Source organism: Myotis brandtii, unplaced genomic scaffold (genome assembly GCF_000412655.1).
Source record: "Myotis brandtii unplaced genomic scaffold, ASM41265v1 scaffold344, whole genome shotgun sequence".
Taxonomy (NCBI): domain Eukaryota; kingdom Metazoa; phylum Chordata; class Mammalia; order Chiroptera; family Vespertilionidae; genus Myotis; species Myotis brandtii.
This window is the reverse complement of record NW_005363247.1, coordinates 9,296,982-9,323,032: the sequence shown is the minus strand read 5'-3', so window position 1 is coordinate 9,323,032 and position 26,051 is coordinate 9,296,982. Positions and strand designations below refer to the sequence as shown.

Sequence of the window (26,051 nt, the reverse complement as noted above, 5' to 3'; positions counted from 1 at the left end):
CTTGGATTCCATTAAGATACCTCTGGAACCTTTCAATAAATCTTTCCCTCTTTGTGTTGAGGTAGTTCAAATTGTACTTGATGAAATAAAAAATGTCTTGACCAGTTATTGCCCCTTTAATGCCTGAGGGATGTATAATAACTTTTAAATATATATAAAAGGAGAATGTGAAGGTTAATTTTAGGGTCAAACTGACTGGGCTAAGGGATGCCCAGATAGCTGGTTATACATTATTTCTGGGTGTGTCTATGAGAGTGTTTCTGAAGAGATTAGCATTTGATTTAGTAGACTGAGTAAAGAGTTCCCCCTCACTGATGTGGGTGAGGTGGGTGGGCATCATCCAATCAATTAGGGGTCTGAATGAAACAAGTCGGAAGAGCGAATTCTCTCTCTCTTCTTGAGCCCAGACATCCATTTTTGATCCTCAGCTCCTCGTACTTGGACCTTCAAACTCTGGAACTTAAACCAGCTGCCTGTAACAAGACTTCTTATAGGCTTTGCTCACATGGTTATGCACACTGAAATATATATATATATATATATATATACACACACACACACATACATACATACAGGGGTGGACAAAGTAGGTTTACATTTGTGAATACATGAAACAGAGTTTATTCTTATTTATTGATTTGTATTTTTCCATATGAACAACTATAAACCTACTTTTGCCAACCATGTATAAATATGGTTATATCCATATTCTGTTGGTTCTGTTTCTCTGAAGAACCAGAGAATAATCTGATTCCTCCATGCCACTACTTTTCTCCATAAATACCTCAAGCACTGCCTGCATTTTTGTGTCTCTATTCTGTGTTAATTAGCTGTATATATAACTTTTCTCAAACATCCTTCACCTTTTAGTTCTCTCTCATTTCTATAATTTTTGTAGTCTTTTTCAACGTCTTTTCTTTTCATTAACTTTCTGTCCATGTTGCCTTTTTATTGAGTGCCTGTGACAATTTCTCACAACTCCTCTCCTCTCACTTCTTACATTGGAAAAAATCCTAAGATCACAGCACAGAAGGATTTTGCTCAATTGAGCAAATCGAAGTCTTTCAGCGGCCATGGTAAGCTCTCCTCTTTACTTTCTCCATTTCCTGCTACAAGCAATTCTGATAGGATAGGAATGCTGTAACTGGCCTAGTGTGAACACCCAGGGATCTATGGATAAGAGTTAAGGTTATGATGGGAGCACTGGAGGCCTTGTTTCCAAACCTTTTATATGCAGCCCAATCTATGAAAGCATTTCAGTGTCCTTTCCCAAAGTTGTCTCTCTCTCCACTGGGACTCCTGTTTGCTGAGGTGTATAATACATGACCAAAAATCTCTAGCAATAATTTCACCAGTGGCAACTTTTCTTTAGAGTTCTTCCTGTTCCCAGGCCACCCGTAATCCATGAACTTCTATCTGGGACAAATGGTTGCTCACAAGTCAGGATTACTCTCTTTGCAGGGGTCTTAGGAAGTTTATGCTGAGATTCCTGGGGTGGCTGCATGAGGAGGCAGGCGGGAGGCGCCTGGTGTGCAGCTTTTGCATTTGGTCTCGCCTGTTCTCCTAAGAGCCCTGTTGTAGTTCATCCCTCTCATGGATATGTCTAACTTCAGATGCCTAGAGATCTTTGGCTCAGCTCTAAATTCTAGAATGCACATAGGGGTGTAAATGCAAATGTGGTTCTAGGAAGTGCTCCTCCAAGTGAACACAGAATTCTCCATCCCAGGAACACTTTGAAGGATGTTTATTGAGTGCTACGTCTTAGTCAGCTCACAAGACAGTCTTGCTGGAAAATAAATTTATTGTCCTCCCTCACCCTCATGTTCAGTGACTCCTGCCTTACTGCTTCCCCTTGGAAGGCTTTGGAAGTCCTTGGCGCCATCCAATAGCATCATGGAGGTAATCCTGTGTTGTTGTTGTTGTTGTTTTTTTAAATGTCACTTATGGCAGATGCAATTTCTACTTGGTTAATTTGCATGTGGTTGATCATGTATATTCAATCTGGTAGCAAAATGCTAGCAATTTTTTCTTAAGTTGAAATAAAAAATGGGTCATGGAACTGTCCCACATGAGGAACTTTTAATTAGGAAACTGCCCTGTTGCTTTCTTCTTGCTGGAGTTGGATGAACTGATTTTAATATATTCTAGTTGATAGGACTGGTTTGTTCATTTGGTTTGAGCCTCATTCTAATGAGGCCAAGGGTGTACATCCCGTCTCGGTAGGATCTGTGAGTGTATCCCCCTGGGCACTGGAGGCCCCACTCTCCCTGTTCGCCTGCACATACCTCGCAGACATCACATGTTGGGTATAAAGGACTGTATATTCTATTTCGTTGATGTCAAACATCTTGCTTACTAGCAGGAAATTCAAAGGAAAATACCATCCTATATAATAATCCTATATAATAAAAGGGTAATATGCAAATCGACCAAACAGCGGAACGACCAGTCACTATGACGTGCACTGACCACCAGGGGGCAGACGCTCAACACAGGAGCTGCCCCCAGCCCACAAGCCTCGATTGCCCATTTGGGGACTGCTGGCCAAACTCTCAGTCCCTTCCCCCTGGCCTTCAGGCTCTGATGGCTGATGGGGAACAGGGAATCGGGAGTGGGTGGCGGCAGGGGGCGGGGCCGGCTGTTGGTAGCTGGGGAAGATGGCCCCGATTGCAGGCCAGGCCTAGGGACCAGACCTGTGCATGAATTTTGTGCGCTGGGCCTCTAGTCTAAATAATGATAGTATGAGTATGAGTTGTCCATTTGGAAGACATACAGAAAATGCATGGAAGCAGCAGCACTATGATGAGCAAGGCAGTGAAATCACTGAAGTGGTTCCTCTTTCTTCAATGGTGGGGGACATGCTCCTTGGTTCATGTGCAAATTTAAGGGAACAGGAGGGAAAACTGTTCAAGGTATCTTTGCTCAGAAAGGACAGAAGCAATGCAAGACTGTTATTATAGCTGCCTCCAGGCAACAGAATGCTGCCAAGTGCCTCCCTTTTGGTTTTTTGGACAGTTGCTCAAGTTTCAATTTTTGAAAAGTTGGAGGGTCTGGCCATAGAGTATGTTAAAAGAATTTTTGCCTTTTAAGCATAGACTTCATTGTGCTGTAGATTATTTCTTAGTGTTCACTTGGTACAGACCTATGTACTAGGTACTCAGTAGCTAGATCGCTGTCATCTTTGTGTGGTTCAACTGACAATTTATTTTCCTGTTTCATTTGTTCTGAACTGGTGGTCTACATAGCTTTTCACTTAAGCAACATTACGTGTCTGTTCCCCTCAATCAACATTTGCTTCATGTACCATTCTACCTAGTAGCAGTAACAGTGCTTTCCTGTTTCTTTGGGTTAATTCTTCTTCAAACTTCTTTACTCTTTGGCATGTTCCTTAAACGTGTAATCTTGTGATGTCTCTTTTTAGAATACCCAAGAAGCAGGGATTTTAAAAGTTGCAAAGCTAGAAAGTCCTGCCCCCAAGATCTTCCCCACCAGGAGTAAGTCACTTCAGTGCATACTGCCTTCAAGAACCAAAGTGCAAGTCCCATGTCTGCGAGGGACCAAAACTATAACTCAGGACAGGCCCCCGAGGTAACACCAGTGGAGCAATCTAGCAGATACTTATTTGAAATTGCTTAAAATTAAAAAAGGAAAAACTGTAGTGATACAGTTCAGAAAATAAGTCAGTTCGTGGGCAGGTGGTACAACTTGCTGTCAGTAACCATGAAGGATTTTGCACGAACACCCTCACTTCCTTTCTTCTGCTGTTTCTCAGCTCTTCCAGCAGGTGTCACTATAACCACAGAACAAACATTCCACAGCTTGGTATGTTAACTTTATTTTTCTAGCATAATAATTTAAAGTATTTACACACTGCACACTCACTGTTTTACACAGATACTTATTCATATACCTATGAACCACATCTAAAGACTGGACACACTGTGGGGTTTCCAAGCATAAAAAGGGGACAAAAATGTTTTGAGTCTTTTAAAAGATAGCCATGTGGAGCATCTGTGAAAGCCAGTGTTTCCCTCCAAGTCTGAGGCTCCCCAGGAGACCTTGGAACAGCTACAGCCTGTCCACATGTTGGTGTCACCTGAACTCGTCTGGTTAAGGAGAATTTCAAGAACCAACATGTGCAAGTTGCATTTTCTCTAGAAATCCCAGGAAAGAAACAGGAGAAATAAAGCTGGCCCTTCTCTAGAGAAACACCGGTGTTTCTGCAACAATTATCTCTGAGGATTGTAAATGTTGTACAGGGACACTGGTGATTAAGAGGGAATAGCTAAGTACACTGGTGCTAATCCTAGTGATGTAGGATGCTTCTAAGCATCCTTTCCAGTTAAATATGGCAAAACGGTTCAATTTTCTTTTCCCAACTATTAGTAGAGATGCTTGTTTTGCTTTCCCTACAAAAAGACAAAGATATATTAATCATACACACTCCAAACCCAGATATTAGAATTGTCTACTCGTTTTTACTTCACTTTTATACTATTTGCACAAACATAGTGGTTAGAAGTACCCCATTTCCTCTCCTTTCTTCTCAATTCCAAAACAAAACTACTAACTAGCTATAGCTTCTGACCCTGGGACATGGTTCCCTAAGTGAACAGCAGCAGCCACAGTTCGGAGCTAATGGTAGTAGGTAGGCCCCTAGTTTTTATAAAAGGATGACAGGTTGAGTTTCAACTTTCTGGTGTTGAATGTTTGTTAAGCAGCAGGATGTCCTCATTTTCCCCCAGACTGGCCTGATTATTCTCTCGTTTGCCGTAAGAGAGGACGTTTGCCACTTCTGGGTGAACCCACAGTTCCATCCTGGGACTGGATGATGATAGATCAGTTCACTAAGAAAAAGAACTTCAGAAAAATGACATCCTCTTTTCCTGCCAGTTTGAGCCTCTGGCAGTGCTAATCAACGGAGCATGGTGAAGGGGAGACGTTACTTGGCCAACTGAAATTTAGCACAATCTTGACCCAAATTGCTATGGTATTTAGTTTATTAACTGTTGCTTACATTAATGGAAACTTAAGGTAAAGCACAAATTCTATCACTTTTTCTTGGAGTCAAACACATTTGAGATGACTATATCAGTGGTTCTCAACCTTCTGGCCCTTTAAGTACAGTTCCTCATGTTGTGACCCAACCATAAATTTTCGTTGCTACTTCATAACTGTAATGTTGCTAGTTATGAATCGTAAATATCTGATATGCAGGATGGTCTTAGGCAACCCCTGTGAAAGGGTCGTTCGACCACCAAAGGGGTCGCAACCCACAGGTTGAGAACCGTTGGACTATATAAACCTACCTATTGTGTTTACTTTTCTCAGTTACTGTGCTTGCCTGTTATTTTCCTTTTGCAGGGGGGGTGCCGACAATGGAATTGAAGAGGTAGGAGTTTTTATATTTTATGGGGATTTTACCAAGTTACATGAGCAACTGACTGAATAATATTCACCTACAACTGTTAGGAGAATATGTGATTAGAAAGGGACCACCTGGGAAGAAATGCTGCTTAATGAGAATGTCTAGATTAAGTAGCACTGAGTCAGGCCAAGGAAGCTTGTCATTGACACCCAGTCCATTCCATCATGCAGACAAACAGGTCAGACTGTGGCGAAGAACACAGTGTGGAGGGCACGGAAGAGTGGGAAACTTTGTGATGGGATCTGGGCCTCAGTAAAGAAGGCTAAGAAAGTGGCCTCACATTAATTCTACAGCAAGGCAGCATCACTAAATTTGTTTGGGGTATTTTTTGGCCATTTGTTTGTTCAATGCAAAATAGAGTTGAAAGAGGGGGAAAAAAAACTATAGTTTAAAAAGGGACAGGGGATGAGAAAGGTTGAGAGCTATGGGAGTCTAGGAAAATGCCTGGTTATTTGATGAAATTGCCCCTTCTGACCTATAAAAACAGCAGTTTCATATGGTTCAACTTAACATGCCATAAGTTCTCACATATAACAATCCTAGTTTAATAAAGGTCATAGTAATATTCTCCCTACCCCCTGGGGAAGTGACAGCTGTGAGAGGGTGAGGGCTTCCTCAACATCGGTGTTTAACTGCCAAAAAGCACCTGTAAGGAGGAGTTAACCATCCTTCCAATCAAGTGAGGACAGAAGAGGTGAGGAGCTCAAAGGAACAGGAGGCTGCACGCTGTGGGAATCAGTAGCAATGGGAAAGGGCAGAAGGGGGCGGCCAAGAACAGCTACACACATCATCACTGGTCATACTCAAAGGGTCGCTGGGTATGGTGTCTCTGTATATGTACTATACATACTAACCAGGTACACACATAAATATTTAATATATAAAAAATAAAGTGCTTTCTAACAGGTCCCCAGGCAGGGACATTATAAAACATTTCACAAAACTGCAAAATAAAATCGATACAATCAAAGAACACTACATCCAACATACGTGAGAACAGTCAAACACAGTATGTACAATCTGGTGGGTGTCCCAGGACAAATATCCTGTCATATACATGGTATATACATATATACTCTTTTACTCAATATATTATGACAATATATATTTAAAATTTTGTTATAGACAAAAAAATAAAAGACAACCCCTACAAAAACACAACAAGGATCAAGCACGTGAGTCCTAGACTGAGAGACCGATGGCTGCCTCCTCGGGGCGTCTCGTGCCCACTGCTTGGGAAAATGTGCCAGCGTTCCTTCCTGGGGTGCAGCGCCTCCACGTCCTCCAAGGCGCTGTGGGCAGCTGCGGTGAAGTTGGCGTCACCAGTGGTGAGCAGGTCGAAGACACAGGACTGGAAATAGATGTCCTTCACTGGCATCTTCTCATGGCATTGAGCGTTGGCAGTCTCCAGTGTGTAGCCAGGCCAGGCCTGTGCCAGAGAGGTGTGAGGCAGGGTGTGCCCCAGGATGGCAGACACCTGGCCCTGCCCGTCGTCGATGCGCTCGCTCAGGGGGCAGCCATTCACACACAGCTGCAGGTCCTGGCTTTCCTCGTAGGACATGGCCAGGTCTTCGGGCATGCGGATGGCGAGGGTCAGGTAGCGACCCAGCTGCCGCACAAACACCGTCGTCCCTATGTAGCGGGCGTGCATCTCCACGTAGCGGCCACTCTCCCTTTCCACGATTCGCAGGCTCTTGACGTCGCCATCCCCACCGCTGGTGCTGCCATCCACAAAGGCAGCCGGCAGGTCATCGGTCACAGCTTGGTATACTTTCTGATCTGTACACTCACGGTGGGCTTTGAAGATGATCGTGATCTGTGGGAAGGAGGAACATGCACAGTTTAACACAACGGGAGGGAAAAGGACGGTGCATCCCTCTGTAGCAAGGGCTTTCCTCACTCTGGAGTTGACTAGCTAGAGAAAGAACCTCCACATTCAGCCCCTCACCAAGAAGAAGGTTGCTGTGAGGAAAAATTAAGAAGTCCTGTGTGTTTAGAATGAACATTTAACACAAGTCCAGGGATGTGCATGAGGAAAATGTCTCTTTACTGAGTCAGAACAATGTTGCTGTTGGGATATAGGCAGTTTTTATTGATCGTTTATATCTGGTCTCTTTCCAAAAGCAGATGAGTGGTATAGTTCTGAGAAAAAAAGATTCCTTTCTAAATTAGGCAATTAACAATATACCTACCAGAACTTTGATTCCTAAGTTTCTTCATTGGACTGTAAAAAAAAATATCCCATGACTAAACACTACAAACTTACTTGTGACCTGGGGACGTAGCAGAGAGCTGAGGGGTCATCCCAGCGGCAGCTACCACACAGCTACCGAGCAAGGGCCTCAGGAAAGATTTCTCTAAGTCTCTTAATCAAATGTTTCACATGACTGGCTAATCCCTGCGACAGGAAAATCACTTGGCAAATACAGCTCCCAAGCACTGGCAGAGAATAAATACCCTAAACCTAGTTACAGCAAATGTTTTCCCCAAATAGCACACGGCCCTGCAGCCTCTCAGAATTCTCCCAGCCAACTCTCAATTCTCCAAATTAAGCAGACAATTCATGGAGAGAAAAAACCCTCGACAATACAAAAGCTTCCCTTTAGTGAACCCACTTTCTTTCCTTAGTGAGAACCATTATTAAAAAAAACTGAACCTTTGAGCACCTAGGCCTCTAACACTCCCAACCTCTCCCGTGCAGGTGGTGAAAGGAAGAGACAGGACCTCCTGGTCTCAGAAGGTGGGAAAACGGTCCTGAAGAAAAAAGGACTACATTTTGAGATTTGTGTTATTGTCAGTCACTGAGGTAACAGCTTATTTTTCTTTCTTCTGGGAGGGAAAAAAAAAAAGTATCAGGTGACTTCAGTCAAGGAGGAAGGTAGACAGGCCAACACACTACAAATTACTCTGGATGGAGGAAACCACCTCCTGCAAGGAAACTAATCAAAACAATAGACCCTTGTTAAAAAGGCCAGAAAAGGCCCTGGCCCCCTCCCGCCCCTCTCTCTACGAGTCCTCACCACCACCCTCAAGTTTATGTCTGAAGTTTTTTTCCTGAACTCAGCCAGCATTTGCTCACACTATTTAATCCCACATGTTCCCACTGGTGTTACTTGACTGGAATTTTCCAGCCATTTCATTTTACTTCAGCCAGTTGTAAAGCCAGATCTGAACCAGCTGCACTGTAGCAACTGGTTAAATTCATATCCGTTGTTTGCAGCTGCAACTAAGGCCAGACAATGTGCTATGAAATGCTTGGATTTCTCCCTTTCTAATTACCCTGAGCCACAATTTAATTTCACTACCAGACTTCTCACATTTCAACACCTTCTTAACAACCCAAAGGAGGTGTACCAGAGATGAGTTCAGGAAATTTGTTGTGCATCCAACCATAGGACCTTCCAGAGTGAATGGGATTTTGAGCTAGGTATCTAATGGGACTATAAAACAGATTTATTTGGTGGCTCTAAAGACAGTTTGACAAGTTTTTTTTTTTGTGTGTGTTTTTTTCTAAGACAAGCCAGGATCCCTTGCAGGTGAAAAGATTAACTCAAGTTGGTGGCTCTAAAGACAGTTTGACAAGTTTTTTTTTTTGTGTGTGTGTTTTTTTCTAAGACAAGCCAGGATCCCTTGCAGGTGAAAAGATTAACTCAAGTAAATTCTGCACCTGAGAGATTCAAAGTTAATATAAATGGCTAAAATAAGAGTTAGTAATAGACTTTTCATATAATCAGTATCCTCGCTTTCAATGAGAACATTCCCAAAGATTCCACAAACTCTTCTGCAACAGCTAAGTAATTTGTTTTTTGAGTCTAACAAACCTCAAATTTAAACCGACTTGTTATTTGCAAGAATTAAGTACTTTTTGTTCACCTAAGAAAAAACAAAGAGGAATTAGTTTTGTTAGGAAAACAGAGGAGAGATCCAGTTCCACAGGAGTTTCCAAAAAGGCAAGCATGGGTCAATATTAAGATGAGTGGAGTCCTTCCACATGTCTTCCCAGGGATCTGCTGTTTTCACTGAGCACACCCATCCTACCCAGGGCTCATTTCAAACCCTCACACGTATGCCCTGTTATGCCTGTGACACACCTTGAGAAGATCAAGTAAAACTCGAAGCTTGACTTCTGCACAAGTATCTACACTTACAAAATATTCCAGCTTATCTAAAAGATTTTTATCTGTCCAATTCCTTGGGAGTGATATTCTCTGAGACACTGAAGCTGATATTTCTCTGTGGGGTGAAATACTCACAGAGCCTATGTATACAATTTAGCTCATGAATCAAAATACTGAGGGTGATGGATCGATCTCAAAGCATGAGGGGGTTTCCTAAGTGGTCCTCTGTAGTTTAAGTATGTACCTAGAGATACCATCCATGTAAATGTAGAAAACACTAGGTAATACTTTCACGTGACCTAAGTTTTGTAATGCAATTTCATTCCTCATATAATTACAATACAAGCTCTTAAACAGCAAGCACTCAGCCATAAAGGGCCAGAAATTCATTTTCAGATTCTGTCTCCCTCTTCAGAAAAAACATTAATAACTCTTTTAAAACATTTAAAATTTAATTAAAAAATTTGGAAATTCCAAACCTTTTGTATTTCCAACTAGCAGTTATCAGAGCTTTGTAAAAACAGGGTATTCAAAATCATATTCTAAAGCTCTCAGATAATTGTAAAACACCAGCTATGCTGCTTTCTTTTCTCCCTCTATGAAGAGATCCATATGCTGTAATAACTCAATTTGGCACATCTGTTCTATGCCACACCATTTATTATTGATGGATGGCATTTCTGTGCATTTAAAACATCAATGCCTTTTGTTAAACCTCCCCCACCCAGTTCCTCTCAAACCCCACCTCAGACAACCTACTCCAGTTCTCCTCATTCATTTTTAATATTCACTCCCTGAGATCTTTACCACCCACAAGGTCTATCAGGAAGAGAAAGATAGCAGCTACAAATCAACCTTTCCACACATGAAAGCAAGAAAGACTTAAGGTTTGCTGTGATATATCAAAATTTAGAGGCATCTGGGGGGGAGGGCATGGGGGACAGGGAGGATGCATTTAAAAAAAAATGAGGTAGCCAACAAAAAGGAAAACTCAGGCACTGTCTTGCCAAGATACAGTATCTTTCCCAAGCTCAATAGCCTTGTAAAGTGCTGTGCACAGGTTTTCAAACAGCAGAATTCCCCAAAGGTTGTGCACTTAACTATTTGTGCTCGTTGCCTTTTGGAAGAAACATTTATCAGTGTTTAATCAGGCCATTTGGCACGGCAAGTGCAGGACCTTCCGGGAATCCTCCAATACCAGAACTGGACTTCTCGGTCAAGGGACTCACATTTCTTGGATTAATGGGCCAGCAAACTAAAGTGAAATTGTCACAGAAATTAGCTTGGAACACGGGGAAACAATTTTGATATGGACCTGGTTAAAATTCTGCTTGTGTTAAAGGAACCTAAATGAATTTTATTTCATATGATTAGTTAATATGTCCCCTTCATCAAATTCTCTGGATGCATCACAGGTTGAAAAAATAGGTGACTCTGAGGGAGGATAAGAGACCATGTGCTCACAGCCCCTTTCCCAGGTAAGTGGCATAGAGCCTCTACCTTCAGTCCTGTGAGTGAGCAGAAAAGAAACCATTCCAACAAGAGCACATGCTTCCAAGACGCACACATGCTCTATCCAGCTCTTAAACACCTCCTCTCTACTTCTCAAGTCAAAGCCTAGGACACTTGGAAGCACCAAAAGGAAGTAGAGGCTGTGAAGGCTCCTTCCTTCCAGTGTTTTCCCTGGTCACCCCCAGCCTCACCCCACCTGGACAGGGAAGCCGGGAAATGTCGATTTGGGTGGAGCTGAGTCACCCATCTAGGCTGGGAGGCAGGTGCCTGTCCTTTGGTTGTAAGACGGGAGAACTCTGTGTCTCTTCCATTTGTAGGCGCAGGGGAGAAAAAGAGCATATTCATCTAGAATAACATTGTTTGAACAAAAGTTGGGTTGATTAATTACTGATGTCACTTACAATTTTCCTTAAAATTAAAGGAAAAACATTTGCCAAGAAGGTGTGATCTCAGTGAACTAGAGTCAACTTTTACAATCACTACTCAGCCTCTATATCAACTATCTACTACAGGAAGACTGAATGTAAGACTTACAAAAGTGTATTTTGTTAAATGATTGTGTTGGACTAGGACAAGACAGTATACATGTTTAAAAGGAGGGTGGAGGCTTAAAAATCTTACCCTTGACTCCTTTTAGGGCTTGAATGAGACTAAGAATCAGCTACCTTTAAGAGAAATATCAAAACAGGTTTCTCTCCCCTCAGAGTCTCTTTCCACAGAGCTCTGTTCTAGGAACACTTACAGGAATCCAGGGAAATGGAATGGATCAGCTTATTTATTCTTCACTGTTGCCCCAGGTAATACATGCAGGAACAAGGGCCGCCTTGGCTGATGGAGGGGTTCTTGGCAGCAGACGGAGAAAGAAGAAACCAAACCAGAGGGAAGGACACCCACAGCTGAGGCTGCTAGGGTGGTCCAGGGCAGAAGCACTGGGCTCGGAGGCTGCAAAGAGCATGCCAGAGTGAAAGGGAAGCAGGCCCAGGGATGACACATAAAAGGGACAGACACAAAAACGTCCACTGCCAAAGAGTAAAATTTCTATACACTTAAAACAAGGAAGGCTGGAAGTATAAATAGGCTCAGAGACAGGGAAATTGGCTAGCTTCCTCGTACAGACCAGAGCAAGGCTGTGCGGAGCCACGAGGAAAAGGCCTCTGGTCCTTAAAGTCTCAGCCACTCCGAGAACTCCACAGGAACTTCTTGTTTGTTGGCTGTGCTCAGACTTTGCATACAGGGAGCTCAGCAAATGTAGGGACTCACTGTGCTTCTAGATGTGAAGTGAGGCATGTGTGGACAGCATTACAGGCCCAGGCTGCCACTGTGCTTCAGACCAGAGGCTAAAAATATTTTGAAAGGTGAGAGCCAGGGCCCGAAGCATAACTCTAGGGGTAAGAATCTGCCCTAGCAGGTCTGGCCCTCCCCTTCAGGGAGCTCACTCCTCAGGGGATGTGGGGGCAGGGCCACACATTCCAGGCCCCAGAGGGTCTGTGGGCAAATGCTCTGGGCTTAGGTTTAGCACAGCTATTTCCCAAACCGTTGGGGATTAGGAAATCACAGCCTCTTTAATCTTTTTTTTCCCCTTCAGTTTTGGGAGGTGATTAAAAAGGTATAAAAGGGCTTGAAGGTCTTCACCAATACTACACTCATACTTTGTCACTTCTAGGTTCAAGTTCTCAGGGTTATTAAAAAAAAAAAAAAAAAGCCCACAAGGTAGTTAGAGGCCCTGACCATATATTTCAAGAAGTCAGTTACCAGGAATGCTACAGAAACAATATCCTTCTGTCTTCATTTTCCTGAGGTAGGGAGAGGAAGACAACACCGCTAAGCTCATGTGTGCACATCTGTGCGTATTCACACACATCCTAAAATGCAAAGATTGAACCCTGACCCCATTTCGGGGCTTATGAAAGTGAGTGTTGAAATGCTGTCGTATCAGTTCTATCTACAGTACACATACTATATTCCAACACTGAGAGAACCCCAACAGAATTAGCCAAATGTTCTTTTGACTCCAACTCTAAAAATAACCAGCTAACCAGGACATAAAAAACTCCTCTCTCCACAGAACCAGTCTCACCTGAAGTTCTTTCTAGACCCAACAGCACCGTGCTTTCAGGGCAAGGCTGTCGGTTAAATTCTGCATCTTAGAAGTGTGTTGCTATTCTTGTTAGTTACCACGCACTGGCAGGCTGAGCAGTTTAAAAAGTCCTTAAGTTACCCCACCCACAAGAACACAAAATTCAAAACAGTGGAAGAGCAAGTTCTACTGCAGTCAAAACAAATAAAGACAAAATGGGTAAGGTAGCATTTTTCATTGTTCCACACTGCAGGTAAGTCTTTTTGCATGCCACATTCCGCACAGGCAGAAACTGTTTGGTTAGCATTAGTTGAAGCCAACAAAAAAAGTACCAACCACCCAATGTTTCCCTCTCGCCCCTTCCTCTCAAAATGTTGACTCAAAGAAAATTTAACAGGGCAGAGAGAGACACTTGGAAATGTGACAGAAAAACAAGTTCTAACTCTCAGCTGTGCATCAGACTTGGCCTTGTGCCGCTGGTTTAAACTACGGAGGAGTGTGGATCTGTTTTAAAGCAGCAGGGGCCCACGGGACACATGCAATCCTGCCTGGCTAGGGCAGGGCAGGCCCTGGGTTAACTTCACTTACAAGTGGGGGATTTGGAAGGTCCTCTCCTCCTCCTAAACCACATCTGGGACAGAGTGGCACATAGTCCAGGAGATTCAAAATGCAGGCCTTCAAAGAGGCCGATACAAACCTGGTACAATTTTAGACAGTTTCTACTAACATCTACTGTCTCTCTTCATTCCAAAGAATAGAAAGATGGTAAAAGGACTCATTAGCCAGAATGTTTTAATGTGTATAGACAATATAAAGGTGAACCTTGTTTGGAAAATACTGCACAAAGAATAACCAAAGTAGGCCCATTCATGTTACAAAGTGATCTTTTCTACTTATACTTACACCATACAGCTAATAATTCCTTCTCCTTTCTCTGCTTTCTTTCCCACAGGCATTTGGAAATCCTTTTTACCTCCAGGCAATTTGCTGAAACTACCAGTATATAAAGCAAAGTTGAGTAGTTCCTGGGCCTAAAACGTGATAATCCAGTACACACAAGGGCTATGCAGGAAACAGAAAAGGACAAATAAGAGCACTACCGCCTGGAATTATAGCTGATTTCTGCTCTTCTGAAAACTCTTCAATGTTTCAATAGTTTCTACAATAAATAAATTCAAGGCAGATAAGGATATCTAAGACACGGTTTCATGAGTTTTAAAAGTGAGATGGGATCCTGAAAAATGAATTTAAAAACTGAAGACTGATAGTCAAATTCTGGAAAGCTTTTTGGATTAAATCAAAGACCAACAACCTTTCAAAAGTGGCAGCCGGGGCTTTAGACCCTACTAGGTTGTAGGAGTGTGAGGAAATGTGGGTGTAAATAAGGGGCGACTCTGACAGTGGCTGGATGGAAAGGGAGACTGTCAAACTCCAGAAGTAAAAAAAATGACCTGAGACAAGTGACCAGGGTGGAGGAGTGTGCTCTGGGTTCAGCAACCCATCTCTCTGGCCCCTTCTTTTTTTTTTTTAGCAATTTTACTTTATTATTTTTTATGTATTTTTGTTGATTTCAGAAAGGAAGGGACAGAGAGCTAGAAACATCAATGATGTGAGAGAATCATTGACTGGCTGCCTCCTGCACAGCCCCTACTGGGGATCGAGCCTGCAACCTGGACATGTGCCCTTGACCGGAATCGCACTCGGGACTCTTCAGTCCACAGGCCAATGCTCTATCCACTGAGCCAAACCAGCCAGGGCTCTCTGGCCCTTCTTGGCAGCTGCAACAACTTGCTAAGTAGCAGCACGTGGAACCAGCTTATGAATGGGGGCCACCAATGTTCAAAAAAAACCACCCTGAAAATGGTTGGTTTTACACATCCCACAATTCTCCATTGACTGCTGCAAATTTCACTTATGTGCTTAGAATGAGGCAGAGCCTGCATTCATCCCGCACCTCCCCCACACAGTAGGTCCTTTGATGCTTGCTGGTTGAAACTCAGAACTAAATCATAAATTTTATCAGATAAATTATTATACTAAGCAGGGAGCTACAACTGCAAACTTCCTTCCCTCCTGCTCCCCAATATACCTCAACTAGTCTAGCAACTCTGGTAATTTCTGCAAAACAAGGAGGACCAGGACAAGGAGCAAATCTTAACGAGACGGCAAGAATTACCTGCATAACAGATAAGTCATAACAAAATAAAGAGCAATCTCAGATTTTAAAGATTGGTTGCAATATATCTGCAAAGCAGTTGTGCTCTCTGGAAGGAAAGAAAATGTCCCCTTGCATGCAAGAACAGTGTTCATATATTTAAAATACACTCCTGCTGATGGGAGGATGCAGCAGCTACCTTAGTCCACAGTGTAGCTCATCTATCAGTAAAGATACAAAAAACATATGGGTTACAGAAACTTGGCTCCAAAAACAATGCCCTAGGCCTGGGGTCAAGAGAGAACAGATTTCCAAACCTTGATCCAGAGATATGCTTAAAATGACAGTGGAAAGGCTTCGCAATGCAGGCACATAGCACTCTGATTTTGTAACCAACAGAAAGGTCCACAACAGGTTTACATGCCATATACTGTTGTGGAACAACAGCTACATGCGAAGAGGCACCAGAAAGAAAGAGGACCCAATGCATGCTCTAGGACCCTACAAGCAAATAAGGAACACTTTGGGTCTACAGTTTGAAGAACATAGTAAGCAAGAATGAACCAAACGAACTAATTCTTCACCTTCCATCATCATCCCAAAGTTTTTAGAATTTCTAGAAAGAGTTTAAGAATTAGGGATAATTAGGAACTTTTAAATATATATAGAGAGAAACTTGAAGGGTAAGGACCTCTTCCTATGCTTTGGGTAGTTGGGTGCTACTGCCCATGGGATAACCTGGAGCCGATGGCCCACGGTGGCAGCAAGAACATATGAGGCACCTCAGTGTCCACTCACCTGGCCAAAAATCACCAGGCTTGGTCAAGCACAAAGAACACCTCTTTCCCAAATGCAAACTGCCTTAAGGTAAACCACCTTCCCACTAAAGGATGAAGCACAGGAAAATCTGTCAGCCCCTGCTTACCACCCCCCACATTTGTAATTTTGTCTCACGGAGACTGGAGGATAAGAAAGCTATAGTGATGGGAAAGGACATGCATTAAAATAAAATAAAAAGTAAAGCAAAAGTATCTAAATTACTTGTAAAAAATAATTTAAAAAATATCATTGTTTAGGTGTGCAATAAATGCATACCTGAAATTTTTTGGAAAAGGAATAATTTTAAATGCACCTCACGAACTGATTTTTTAATACTATAGGCCAGTGATGGTGAATCTATGACATGTGTGTCAGAGGTGACATGCGAACTCATTTTTTTGGTTGATTTTTCTTTGTTAAATGGCATTTAAATATATAAAATAAATATCAAAAATATAAGTCTTTGTTTTACTATGGTTGCAAATATCAAAAAATTTCTATATGTGACAAGGCGCCAGAGTTAAGTTAGGGTTTTTCAAAATGCTGACATGCCGAGCTCAAAAGGTTCGCCATCACTGCTATAGTCTATTAGGAATATAGCATATTTGCAAAGTACACAATCCTTTCATAAAATAATTTATCAAAATCACTTTCTACAATCACAGCATATACAAATCTTTATTGAGTCCACTTAAACAGAGATCCAGAGATACACAGAAGAACACAGGAGCTGAGACTGAGGGACTGGCAAGGGGAATGTGGAAGAGAAGGTACAGAAGTCAAGTACTGCCACAGATGATCCGTTTATTCGCTGGAGGCACAGGAGAGTTATTGACTTGTGTCCGCCTGGAGCCTAGTGTGCACTACTCCTCCCCCAAACAAAAACTGCTTTTCTTTCCCAAGTAACCAACCCTGCCAGTTCTAAGCCTGTCCTCTCATCTCTCCCCCAGTGCCTGCAGGTCTGAAGCGCCTCTCACAGCCAAAGGTGGGGAAGATGGCCCAGAGCTGATGTGGATCTCAGCCCAGGTGTGTAGCTGTGCCAGAAACCCCTGCAGCCCCGAGGGGTGGAGAGATGAAAAACCAGCCCTGGCCTCGGAACACACCTACCTGGCAAGATGGCCAACCACACAGACTGCTCCAGAGAGGCAGCCTAGCAGGCTGGCAGAGGATATAAAACCCTGGAGGCCCTGAGGAAGCACACCTGCGCTCACCATGACAAATGGGGGGACGGGGCCACACTGTCCAGCACTGCAGGCCTACCTGCCCTGACCTCACTGCCTGAATGTGGAAAAAGGGGAAGGCATGGCTAGTAAATGGTCCCTGGAGTACAAATGACTTCACTTTTCATTTTGTTGTTTACATATCCCTCCACTAAGTTTTGTATTTTTGTGATGAGGAAAAGTGGGCAATGAAGGTCAGGTAGCGCTCACAAAACTAAGCTTGAAAGTGCTTGCTCAAGAAGCCAGGTTCCCAGGATGAAGAATTGTTTTAGGGACCTTACTGCCAAAATACCCAGGTCTAGTGCTTGAGTTCAGTGCTGAAGGCAGGCAAATTAATACAGTGGGACCTTGACTTACGAGTTTAATTCGTTCTATGATGGAGCTCGTAACTCAAATTACTCGTATGTCAAATCTTAAAGTGAACGAGTGAGACACGTGATGCTGGGCTGATGTTGTGGCGTTCACTGTGACGTTCGCTGCGCCAACTAGCGGTGGGGTATCTGAAGCTGGCCCGTAACCTGAATTTTAGCTCGCAACTCAAAGCAAAAAATCGGCCGAGAGATGGCTCCTATCTCGAAAAACTCGTTAGTCGGGACACTCGTAAGTCAAGGCCCCACTGTAGATGCTTAAATATGATTTCAGTATCACAGCTGATCAGTCTCGTCAATACCATCGGTCAGTCTTAAAGCTAGTAACACTGAGCACATGGGTCATTAAAAACGCTTCATCACAAGGATGGCACAGTATCTGCAAAATGCAGTGCTAGGTTATCCAATAGCTGGTCTACGTATGTGTCCAAAGCTTCAGTAAAAATCTTCTGAAAGGTGTTTTTATACTATTGCATAGACATCAAGGGGAAAAAAATCAGATTCTTTTTTGAACTTATTTCGTAAGTACTTTTTGCCTCATACTGTTTTTACTTTTATTACCATCATTTTTTCATTGCTTAGAATTTTTTACAGGTTTTATTTTGTCCCTGGGTAGATAAAAGGAAATTGTATTGCAAAATTTTAGGTTTTCTCTTAGTTTCATCAGCAGAGGTCATACCAGCATTGAGAGACCTTTAACAGTAACCTTCCAGACGCTTCTGGGGGCTTTGGAGAGAGTTACAACAAAAAGGAAAAAAACAACTACTAGAGGTCATGAAGCCATAGAGTAATTTGTTGCTGAACAGCATGGTGACCAGATGTGGGGAAATACTTTCCAATAGTGCAATTAAAGACCAAGCATTCTCATCATTGGCCTGAATTTATGTCAAGGCAAGACCCCCAACCTCCTTTCTTTAGAATGGGTAAAACCTTTGATCCTTAAACAAAGTAAAAGAGAAAAAACGGTGTACCTTTTATTTGCTTATTTGCTAAAAACTATGATAGACTCAACCACAACTGAAATGGAATGATCTAAATAAAGTACTTCAGTGTTGAACCAACATTTTCCCATGCACATAGCACTTACTAATCTTGATAGTAGTGTTTAAAGACCACCTCTCTAAGCCCTCAATTATTTGCACAATTGATGCTGATTTTCTCCATTCCCAATGGAACTGCCTTCTTGAATTTCCAGTGTTATGTTTTCCCAAAGACTAATCTCAGATTCTGTGACCTGACTGCTTCAATGATGGATTTTTGGCCATGGCTGGTCCTAAAACTTCATAATTATATAACTTTACATCATAACATAGCAAGTACATATTTTAATGTTCAGATAGAAAAAATTATGTGCATACTTATAAAAGTCAGAAAAGGAAAGTTTATTTGAGATGTAGGATTTGGAAAGGCCAGCTTGGGCTTGTACTGGGACTGAAGTGTAAACATTTTCAGCTCCTCTAAGATGTCTGCACCACTGTAATAGTCTTTGTTCAGAGCAATGACGTCTCATCTTAGATTTGTGATACCACTGGTGTCTCCAGATATCTCTGGAGGTGTTATAAACTCCCTCCACAAAATGCCAAGTAAAATAACTTAAATTCACTTTAAAAATATACCACACAGGTTTTGAGGCAAGGGAGGGGTCCTGAAATCAAAGAAGAGTCATCAGTATTACAGAAGATTGATCCTTGTCAATTATATTTCAGTCTAAGCCAACTGATGAATAGACAAAATAAACAAAGGAAATTAAGCAAAATGAGATTGTCTACATGTGTGATTTAGTGGTTGGAAACAAAGGGAAGGAGCTGCTTACTTGGGACACTATTATTATGGAGAACCCTTGCGACTTCTTTATTTACTAGTGAATGAAGTAGTGCTGACTGGCAATTGAAAACCCAGTTCCTAGCATGTACTACTTGCACTTAGACAGCAAAATTTTTTTATTTACGAGAGTTAGAGAGAAACAACAACGTGAGAGTGGAACATCGATCGGCTGCTTCCCATAAGCACCCCGACAAGAGACCGAACCTGCAACCTGGGTATGTACCCTGACCTGGAATCAAACCTGCGACCTTTCAATGCATGGGATGACACTCAACCAACTGAGCCACACCAGCCAGGGCAAGAATTTTTAAAACATGCAATACCTGACTCTTTAGTCAGGGGCACTGACCTCTTTTCCCCTAGATTGTCAAAAAAAATGACAACAGCCAACAGAACAGCCATTGGGTGTAAATGAATCAAAATTATACTTTTTTTTTGTCAGATTGGCAAGGTGTGCTACAGAATTTTAGTAATTACTTTGTGTGCCACGAGATGAAAAAGGTTGAAAATCGTTGCACTAAGATATCGGTGACTTAAAGTTGACTTAGAGGATTCAGTATTAGTTTCTTTAAAACCAACCAAGCAACAAGAACCGCAATACTGGCAGCTAAGCAGGGCAAGCTTAACTTAATTTTGCCAGTTTTCCCCTCGGCTTCTAGCTTAAATTGTTAGCCTGAGATTATACATCACTGCTCTACAATATCCAATTCTTATTTCCTTGGTCACCACAGGACAGTAACTAACAGGCTTTTAGGTTTGCCATTGGGAAGTTGGCTTATAGCCATTACCTTTTACCATAGCTTCCAAATTTCCAATAAAATATATTTCCTGATGGGTTATTGCCCTCAGGCTTCACAGCTTTCTTTATTCAGAAAACCTACATCAGTCAAATCTGATAAATCTAAACATGGATTTCCTCGAGTCATACACATATGCACTCAAAAAAGACATCACTGAAAAAAGCAGTTTTTCATTAAACAGGCCTGCCTTTTCCCAAGAGAACCCAACATTACTGTTCACTTTTTATTTTTTGTATCATTGCCTATTTAAATTTACACACACATTTCTCATAAGCCCTAGAATTCCACCAAGAAATTCCTTACTAATTTTCATTTAATCCTTCATCCACCCTGCTAACACTGCTTGCCAAGAAGACCAAGCAACGTTCCTTTTAAACTAGGTCTTTCATTTCAATTTTCCCAGGTTGTCTGAAGAGTCAGACACTTGAAAGGTATAAGTAAGAAGAAGGAAAAAAAAAAGTATTCTTGCCTTATTTGTAGCAGTAGCACTGGATCCAAGGACCACGGGCACATTCGTCACTTGAACCGAAAGGTAATTATTGTCTATGAGTGGCCAGGCTCCTTCCACTTTGCACGTCTGGAAGTGATCCTTGAAAGTTCTAAGGTGGGGATCTCCAAACAAGCCACAGAAAAGGTAATTAGGAGGGTTCTGGTCCCCTCCCCTGAGTTCTCTGACTCCCGCATGGCTGTGATAGTTACAAGGGTCATGGGTCACTTCAGGGTTGGTAGAGGATGTGGGTCCGTCCTTGGAACAGTTCCTCTGGCTCATGAGGTCACTGATACCCAGTACAGCAGAATGGTATACCAGGTTGCCACGGCAGGCTTTTGAAGTTCGCTGGGTGCAGCCAGCATAGGCACGCAGGGCCTTGCAGAACTCAGAGTCAAAGCCGTCAATGGCAGAGTTCAGGTGTGAAGTCAGGGACACAAAGTCTGTGGTACATTTCTGGATTCGACACTGGGCTGGTTGTTGGCAGTCACCTATGGGAAAGAAGATAAGACCACACATTTTTTAAATGCTTCATAACTTCCTGAGCTACATGAGAAAATGACATTCTCCTCTGGGGACTGTTTGTTCTATTTCATATCCTCCTATTTTAGGAAGGCCTTCAGAAATAGGGTTGCATTGTGCTTCTGTGTCTCTCACAAATTAAGCCACTGGGAGAAAAACTGCATGCAGTTAGTTAACTTAAAACTTTATAGCATGGGCCATTGTAAATGACAATTTTACCAACTTTGCTATTGTTTATGGATTTTGAGAAAGATTCCTTTGCTCTAAGGCCAAGCAAAAGATGTGAATTTGTTTTGATTTTGAAAACTGCATAAGTAATTTGCTTTGGAAAGCACTGTCTATGCACAAAACCACAATTAAAACTTCTACAACTCTGCTAGGGGAAACCCCTAAATTATAGCATGATTGGCTAAAACACCTTTACCTTATTCTAGTAAAGCTAACAGAGAAAGAATAACAAGAAAAAAAAATCCAAGCACTAAATTATTCTGCATTTCCTGATAGATGTTTATCAATAAATTGTATATAAACTGTCACTTAATCTCCTGGTTTTTACAAAGTATAAATGTTCTCTTAAAAAAAATAGTGATACATTTGACCAAGCTATGTATTCACTTCTCCCTTGATATCCATCACCCTGAGATCCCAGCTCCCAAACAGTTTCACCAGGAAAAGTACACTAAACAAAAAAGGACACTGAAATCACACTGCAGAAACTGATGTTTCCAACTATGTTTTTTCAGAAACACAACAGAATTCTTAGAGTTATCTGAATGATTTCCCCCTTAAATCAACAATTCATATATACTTAATGGTTAAAGCAAAGTGATGAAATGAAGTAATGGAAAACCAAGTATTACTGCCCTACTATTTTAAAAAGTTAATTTTCAAGTGATGTTTTGCCACTAGCTCCTCACATAAAAATTTATAAAACCTCTTAAAGCACAAAAATCGTAAGAATTGCCAATGCTAGGTCAGTCATGTGCATCAGTTTTGTTTTTTTTTTTAAAATTCTGCTCCATAAAGTGGGACACTAGAATTACTGAAAAGAGAAATTCTTTCCTTTACCATCCACCTCAAACTTTATAGACATGAACTGCAACATGTATTTGTGTTACACATTCTTTATAGACCTCTGAACAATGGAGCAAGTCTCAATCTCTTCAAGTCTAACATTCCTCATCTGAGAATTGAGGAGGTTGCTCTAAAATGAACTTTGTGACCTTTTTCAGGCACAAAATATCTTATTCTAGGTGGGAGAAAACAGTCAGTAGTGTGCTATTAGATATGTAATTATTTAAAGATATATGAGCATAACAAAGTTCAGGATAATATCAAGATTTAGGACTTCATCTGATAAAGACTTACTAAAAATGTTTTTTAAGTAAAGATTATTTAAAAAGATATTTTAATCTTTTCAGTAAACTGCCTTTACATCTAAATTAAATAGCCTGTAATCTGTGTTTGGCTTCAGCTGGGGAGAAAAGGGTAGGAGATGACCACTTCTCAAGATATCTCCCCAACCATTTTCTTACATTTCGAAGTCCAAAAAGGGAAAAATGTTATAGTCTTGATTGAATAGTCACTTTAACTTGAGTAAAAGAGATTAAAATATTAATCACAAAGACATCTTGTGTCTGGCCTATTTTATGTTTGCTCATTGAAAAGTTACCAAAAGCAGCTATTATTTATAGAATTCCTCTCTCCAAAGTAGATCAAGTCATTTTCAACTACTTTTACTCAACAAAACAAAAGCAAAATTTAAAAAAAGTCAAACAAAAAACCACCCCAAAGTCATTAAAGCCATTTAGCAGATGGGAAAAACCAAGGCAAAGGGATTTTCAGGCCTTGTCCTGGCAGATCATACACAGCTGTATGAAGCCCAGGAAGTGGGCCTTTCCTCCAATCCATTTTCCTTCCTCCACACACCATGTCCCCTAAATTCCTGACTCTCAAAATGGTACTTGATAGCTTAAAAAAAAAGGTGTAAGTAACTACTGTATCACATTTTTCCCTTTTAAATCAGATTCACAGCAAGCAGAAAGCAAGGAAATAAAAACTGGGCCGAAATCACTCAGTAATGAAGAGCCCTCAGACTACAAATAAATGACAGCACAAGAACTTTCCGCTAAACTTGCAGTGCCTATTTGTTCTTTTTATGGTCTATAAAATATATCTGAGCGTACATTTACTTATAATTATTTCAAATAGTCATAAAATATCAAAAGTCAGAACAGCATGGCAATGCAGATGCAATTGTTCAGAAGGGGAAAGAAGCAGAATTTAGATGCCAGCTCCTCTTTCCGTTCCTTCCTCATTCCTTCTTCATAGCAGGCAGGTGCTGATTCCTTTGAGAAATCTCACATAACACAGAACTCCTTGAGCTCTTTTGTTTGGATGAGGTTTCTAACAGCCTTTTGGGGTAGAGATGATTGGAGGGAGAAAAGCTAATGAGAGTGAAAGTGCATTTGGGTCAGCAGTTTGAGCCTCATCGCAGGCTCCTGTAGAATGACTAATTTGCAGCATACACCCAGAAATATCCAGGCTTCATGAATTTATAATGACAATGCACACTTTGCCTGTTGCAGGCGGTAAAGTAAGCCTCCTGTCAAAATGCCAAGACAATGCGGAGCAGAAACAATCTCAAGGATGTGGCGAAGAAGGCCATGAAGTGTATGAGTAAGCAAGTAACTCCTATATTGGATCGCCAGTCAGGAACTGCAGAGGTTTGCTTAAGAGAGGAAAAGGCAAATAAAAGTACTCTTTTCATTTCTCAAGGGCAGAGTTCAAAATCTGCAGTTACAGATATCGGTTTCCTTGAGTCAGATCATCTGTGATCAGTGTGACAGTATTTTCCTTCTAGTTAATGAAAGTGCTAAAGGATTTTCAGGTGTAGAGCTTTCCTTAATGATTCAGACATAAAGACCTCATCATTTAAAAACAGCTTCCTCAATGCCAGGACTGCACGTGTGAATCTGCAGCACAATCACCAGCTTATAATAAAAGAAACAGGATACGCTGAGGCTGAATTAAGTGAAATATGGAGCCATATGGGGTGCTGAGGCAAATTATATGGATCCAGGCATAAAACATATGGTAGCCCATCTGCAGAGAGCACTTTGCTAGGCTCCCTGCTCTGAGAAACAGCCCCTGCATTTCAATAGCACCGCTCTTCAAAGAAATCTCTCAAAAGGAGCCCTCCTTTCTATAGCCAGATTAATTGCTCCACTCCGACAAGCTGTCCACAGAAATCACTCACCACAGCAATTCTGGGTAGAAGCTGATGGTGACTCTAGTGAGGGCATATTAAGATACTGAGACGAGTTTCACATTCCAAGTTCTTGAACTAAGGCACCATAATTTTCTAAACCTTTAAACCAACTTCTTAGGTCTTTCATGGGCCAGCAAAGAAATCTTCAAAGACCACATTCCAATCCTGTCACGGGAACCTACAGCAACTGAGGGATAAGGGAAACAATATCCCACTGGTCAAGAGGGACACAGTCCCACCTAGCACTTCAATTTCCATTTCAAGAAACCCACGCTTGGACATTACAGACACATATTTTTCACACAAAACAACCCTGAATATATCGTGTGACATGTCATGAAAATTTTTCCATGTAACTGTTAAGCAGATTGACATTGCTTCCCAAGGTTCTAAAGTCACTAATTGAAAGCCTTCATCACTACATTCTTCAGTAAGATTTCAGTTTGTTTTCCCAAGTGACACTTAAAATGCAGCTGCTGTTACATCACAATGCAAAGTTACACAAAGTAAATTCAGCCCTCTCCTCAAAGGCCACATCCCCCCCCCCTCATTACTTAGAAGACCTCCAGGATTGTTAGCACGGGCTAGTATGACTTAATAAGTAAAAATTACCGCCCTCCCCCCCCCCGCACACACACACATTTGGGTGGCTTTAAAGTTCAGGATTCTCCAGATCAGAGCATTGTTGACTGTTATCATACAAATACAGGGCAAAAAGGTGTGGAAGAAAAAAATGATCTAACGCCCAAGTTGTTCTCAAACTAAACAATAATTTCCATTTCGCACTTAAAAACTTGTCTAGACAAACTCCTAGAAGTGGTCTTGTTTGCAAAGAGCATCCTAGATATTCCCCCCCCCCCCCGTTTTATTGGGAAAGTCTGAGATTTAACATTGTGTTAGGGAGAGGATTTTAAACAGAATTACAGTATCACCGGCTAGAACAGACTCCTCACTGCTGCTTCCACTGGGGAAGCGCCGAGCTCCAGAAAGCAGCCTATCTGTCAGCCCCTCCTGATCGTGCAGCTGGCCAGGAAGCACGAGCTTTTCCAAAGAGACTGAACGCTGAATTAGAAGCAGCTTTCGCAAGCACGAAAGAAACCCCTGTTTGAAGAAGTTTAAGTTACTTCGAAATTAACCTCCCAGTTTGCAAACTCTGGTGAAAATCTTTCCATCTGGCGCGATTTCTCCGTCTCGCCGCCACCCCCAGCTGCAGGGCAGCAGCACAAGGCTCCTTGTCTCCCGTCGGAGGCGGCGGCGGCGGAAACCTGATCCCAGCCCGACTTTCAGTAAACACCAACGCACGGGGCAATAAAGCATCCGGAACATTTGTCTCGGGCGCGCAGCCCCGCCACCCCCGCCCCCGAAATCTTTGATAAGCGGCTGTTAGAGGGGAGATTTATCAACGGTCCCAGCCTCAGGCCGGGAAGGCCAGGGGGAGGGAGGGGGGGAG

At 42.0% G+C, this 26,051-nt stretch overlaps 1 protein-coding gene across 1 annotated transcript; it reads right to left on the bottom strand.

The window, feature by feature from the left end:
- Positions 1–6,286: 6,286 nt before the first annotated feature.
- RGMB (repulsive guidance molecule family member b) lies at positions 6,287–25,732 on the bottom strand (the record flags this gene model as incomplete). The annotated part of the gene is made up of 3 exons (XM_005871545.2): positions 6,287–7,244; positions 20,791–21,299; positions 25,534–25,732. Coding segments are annotated over 3 exons (1,377 nt in total), but the record flags the coding sequence as incomplete, so codon positions are not given.
- Positions 25,733–26,051: the final 319 nt, after the last annotated feature.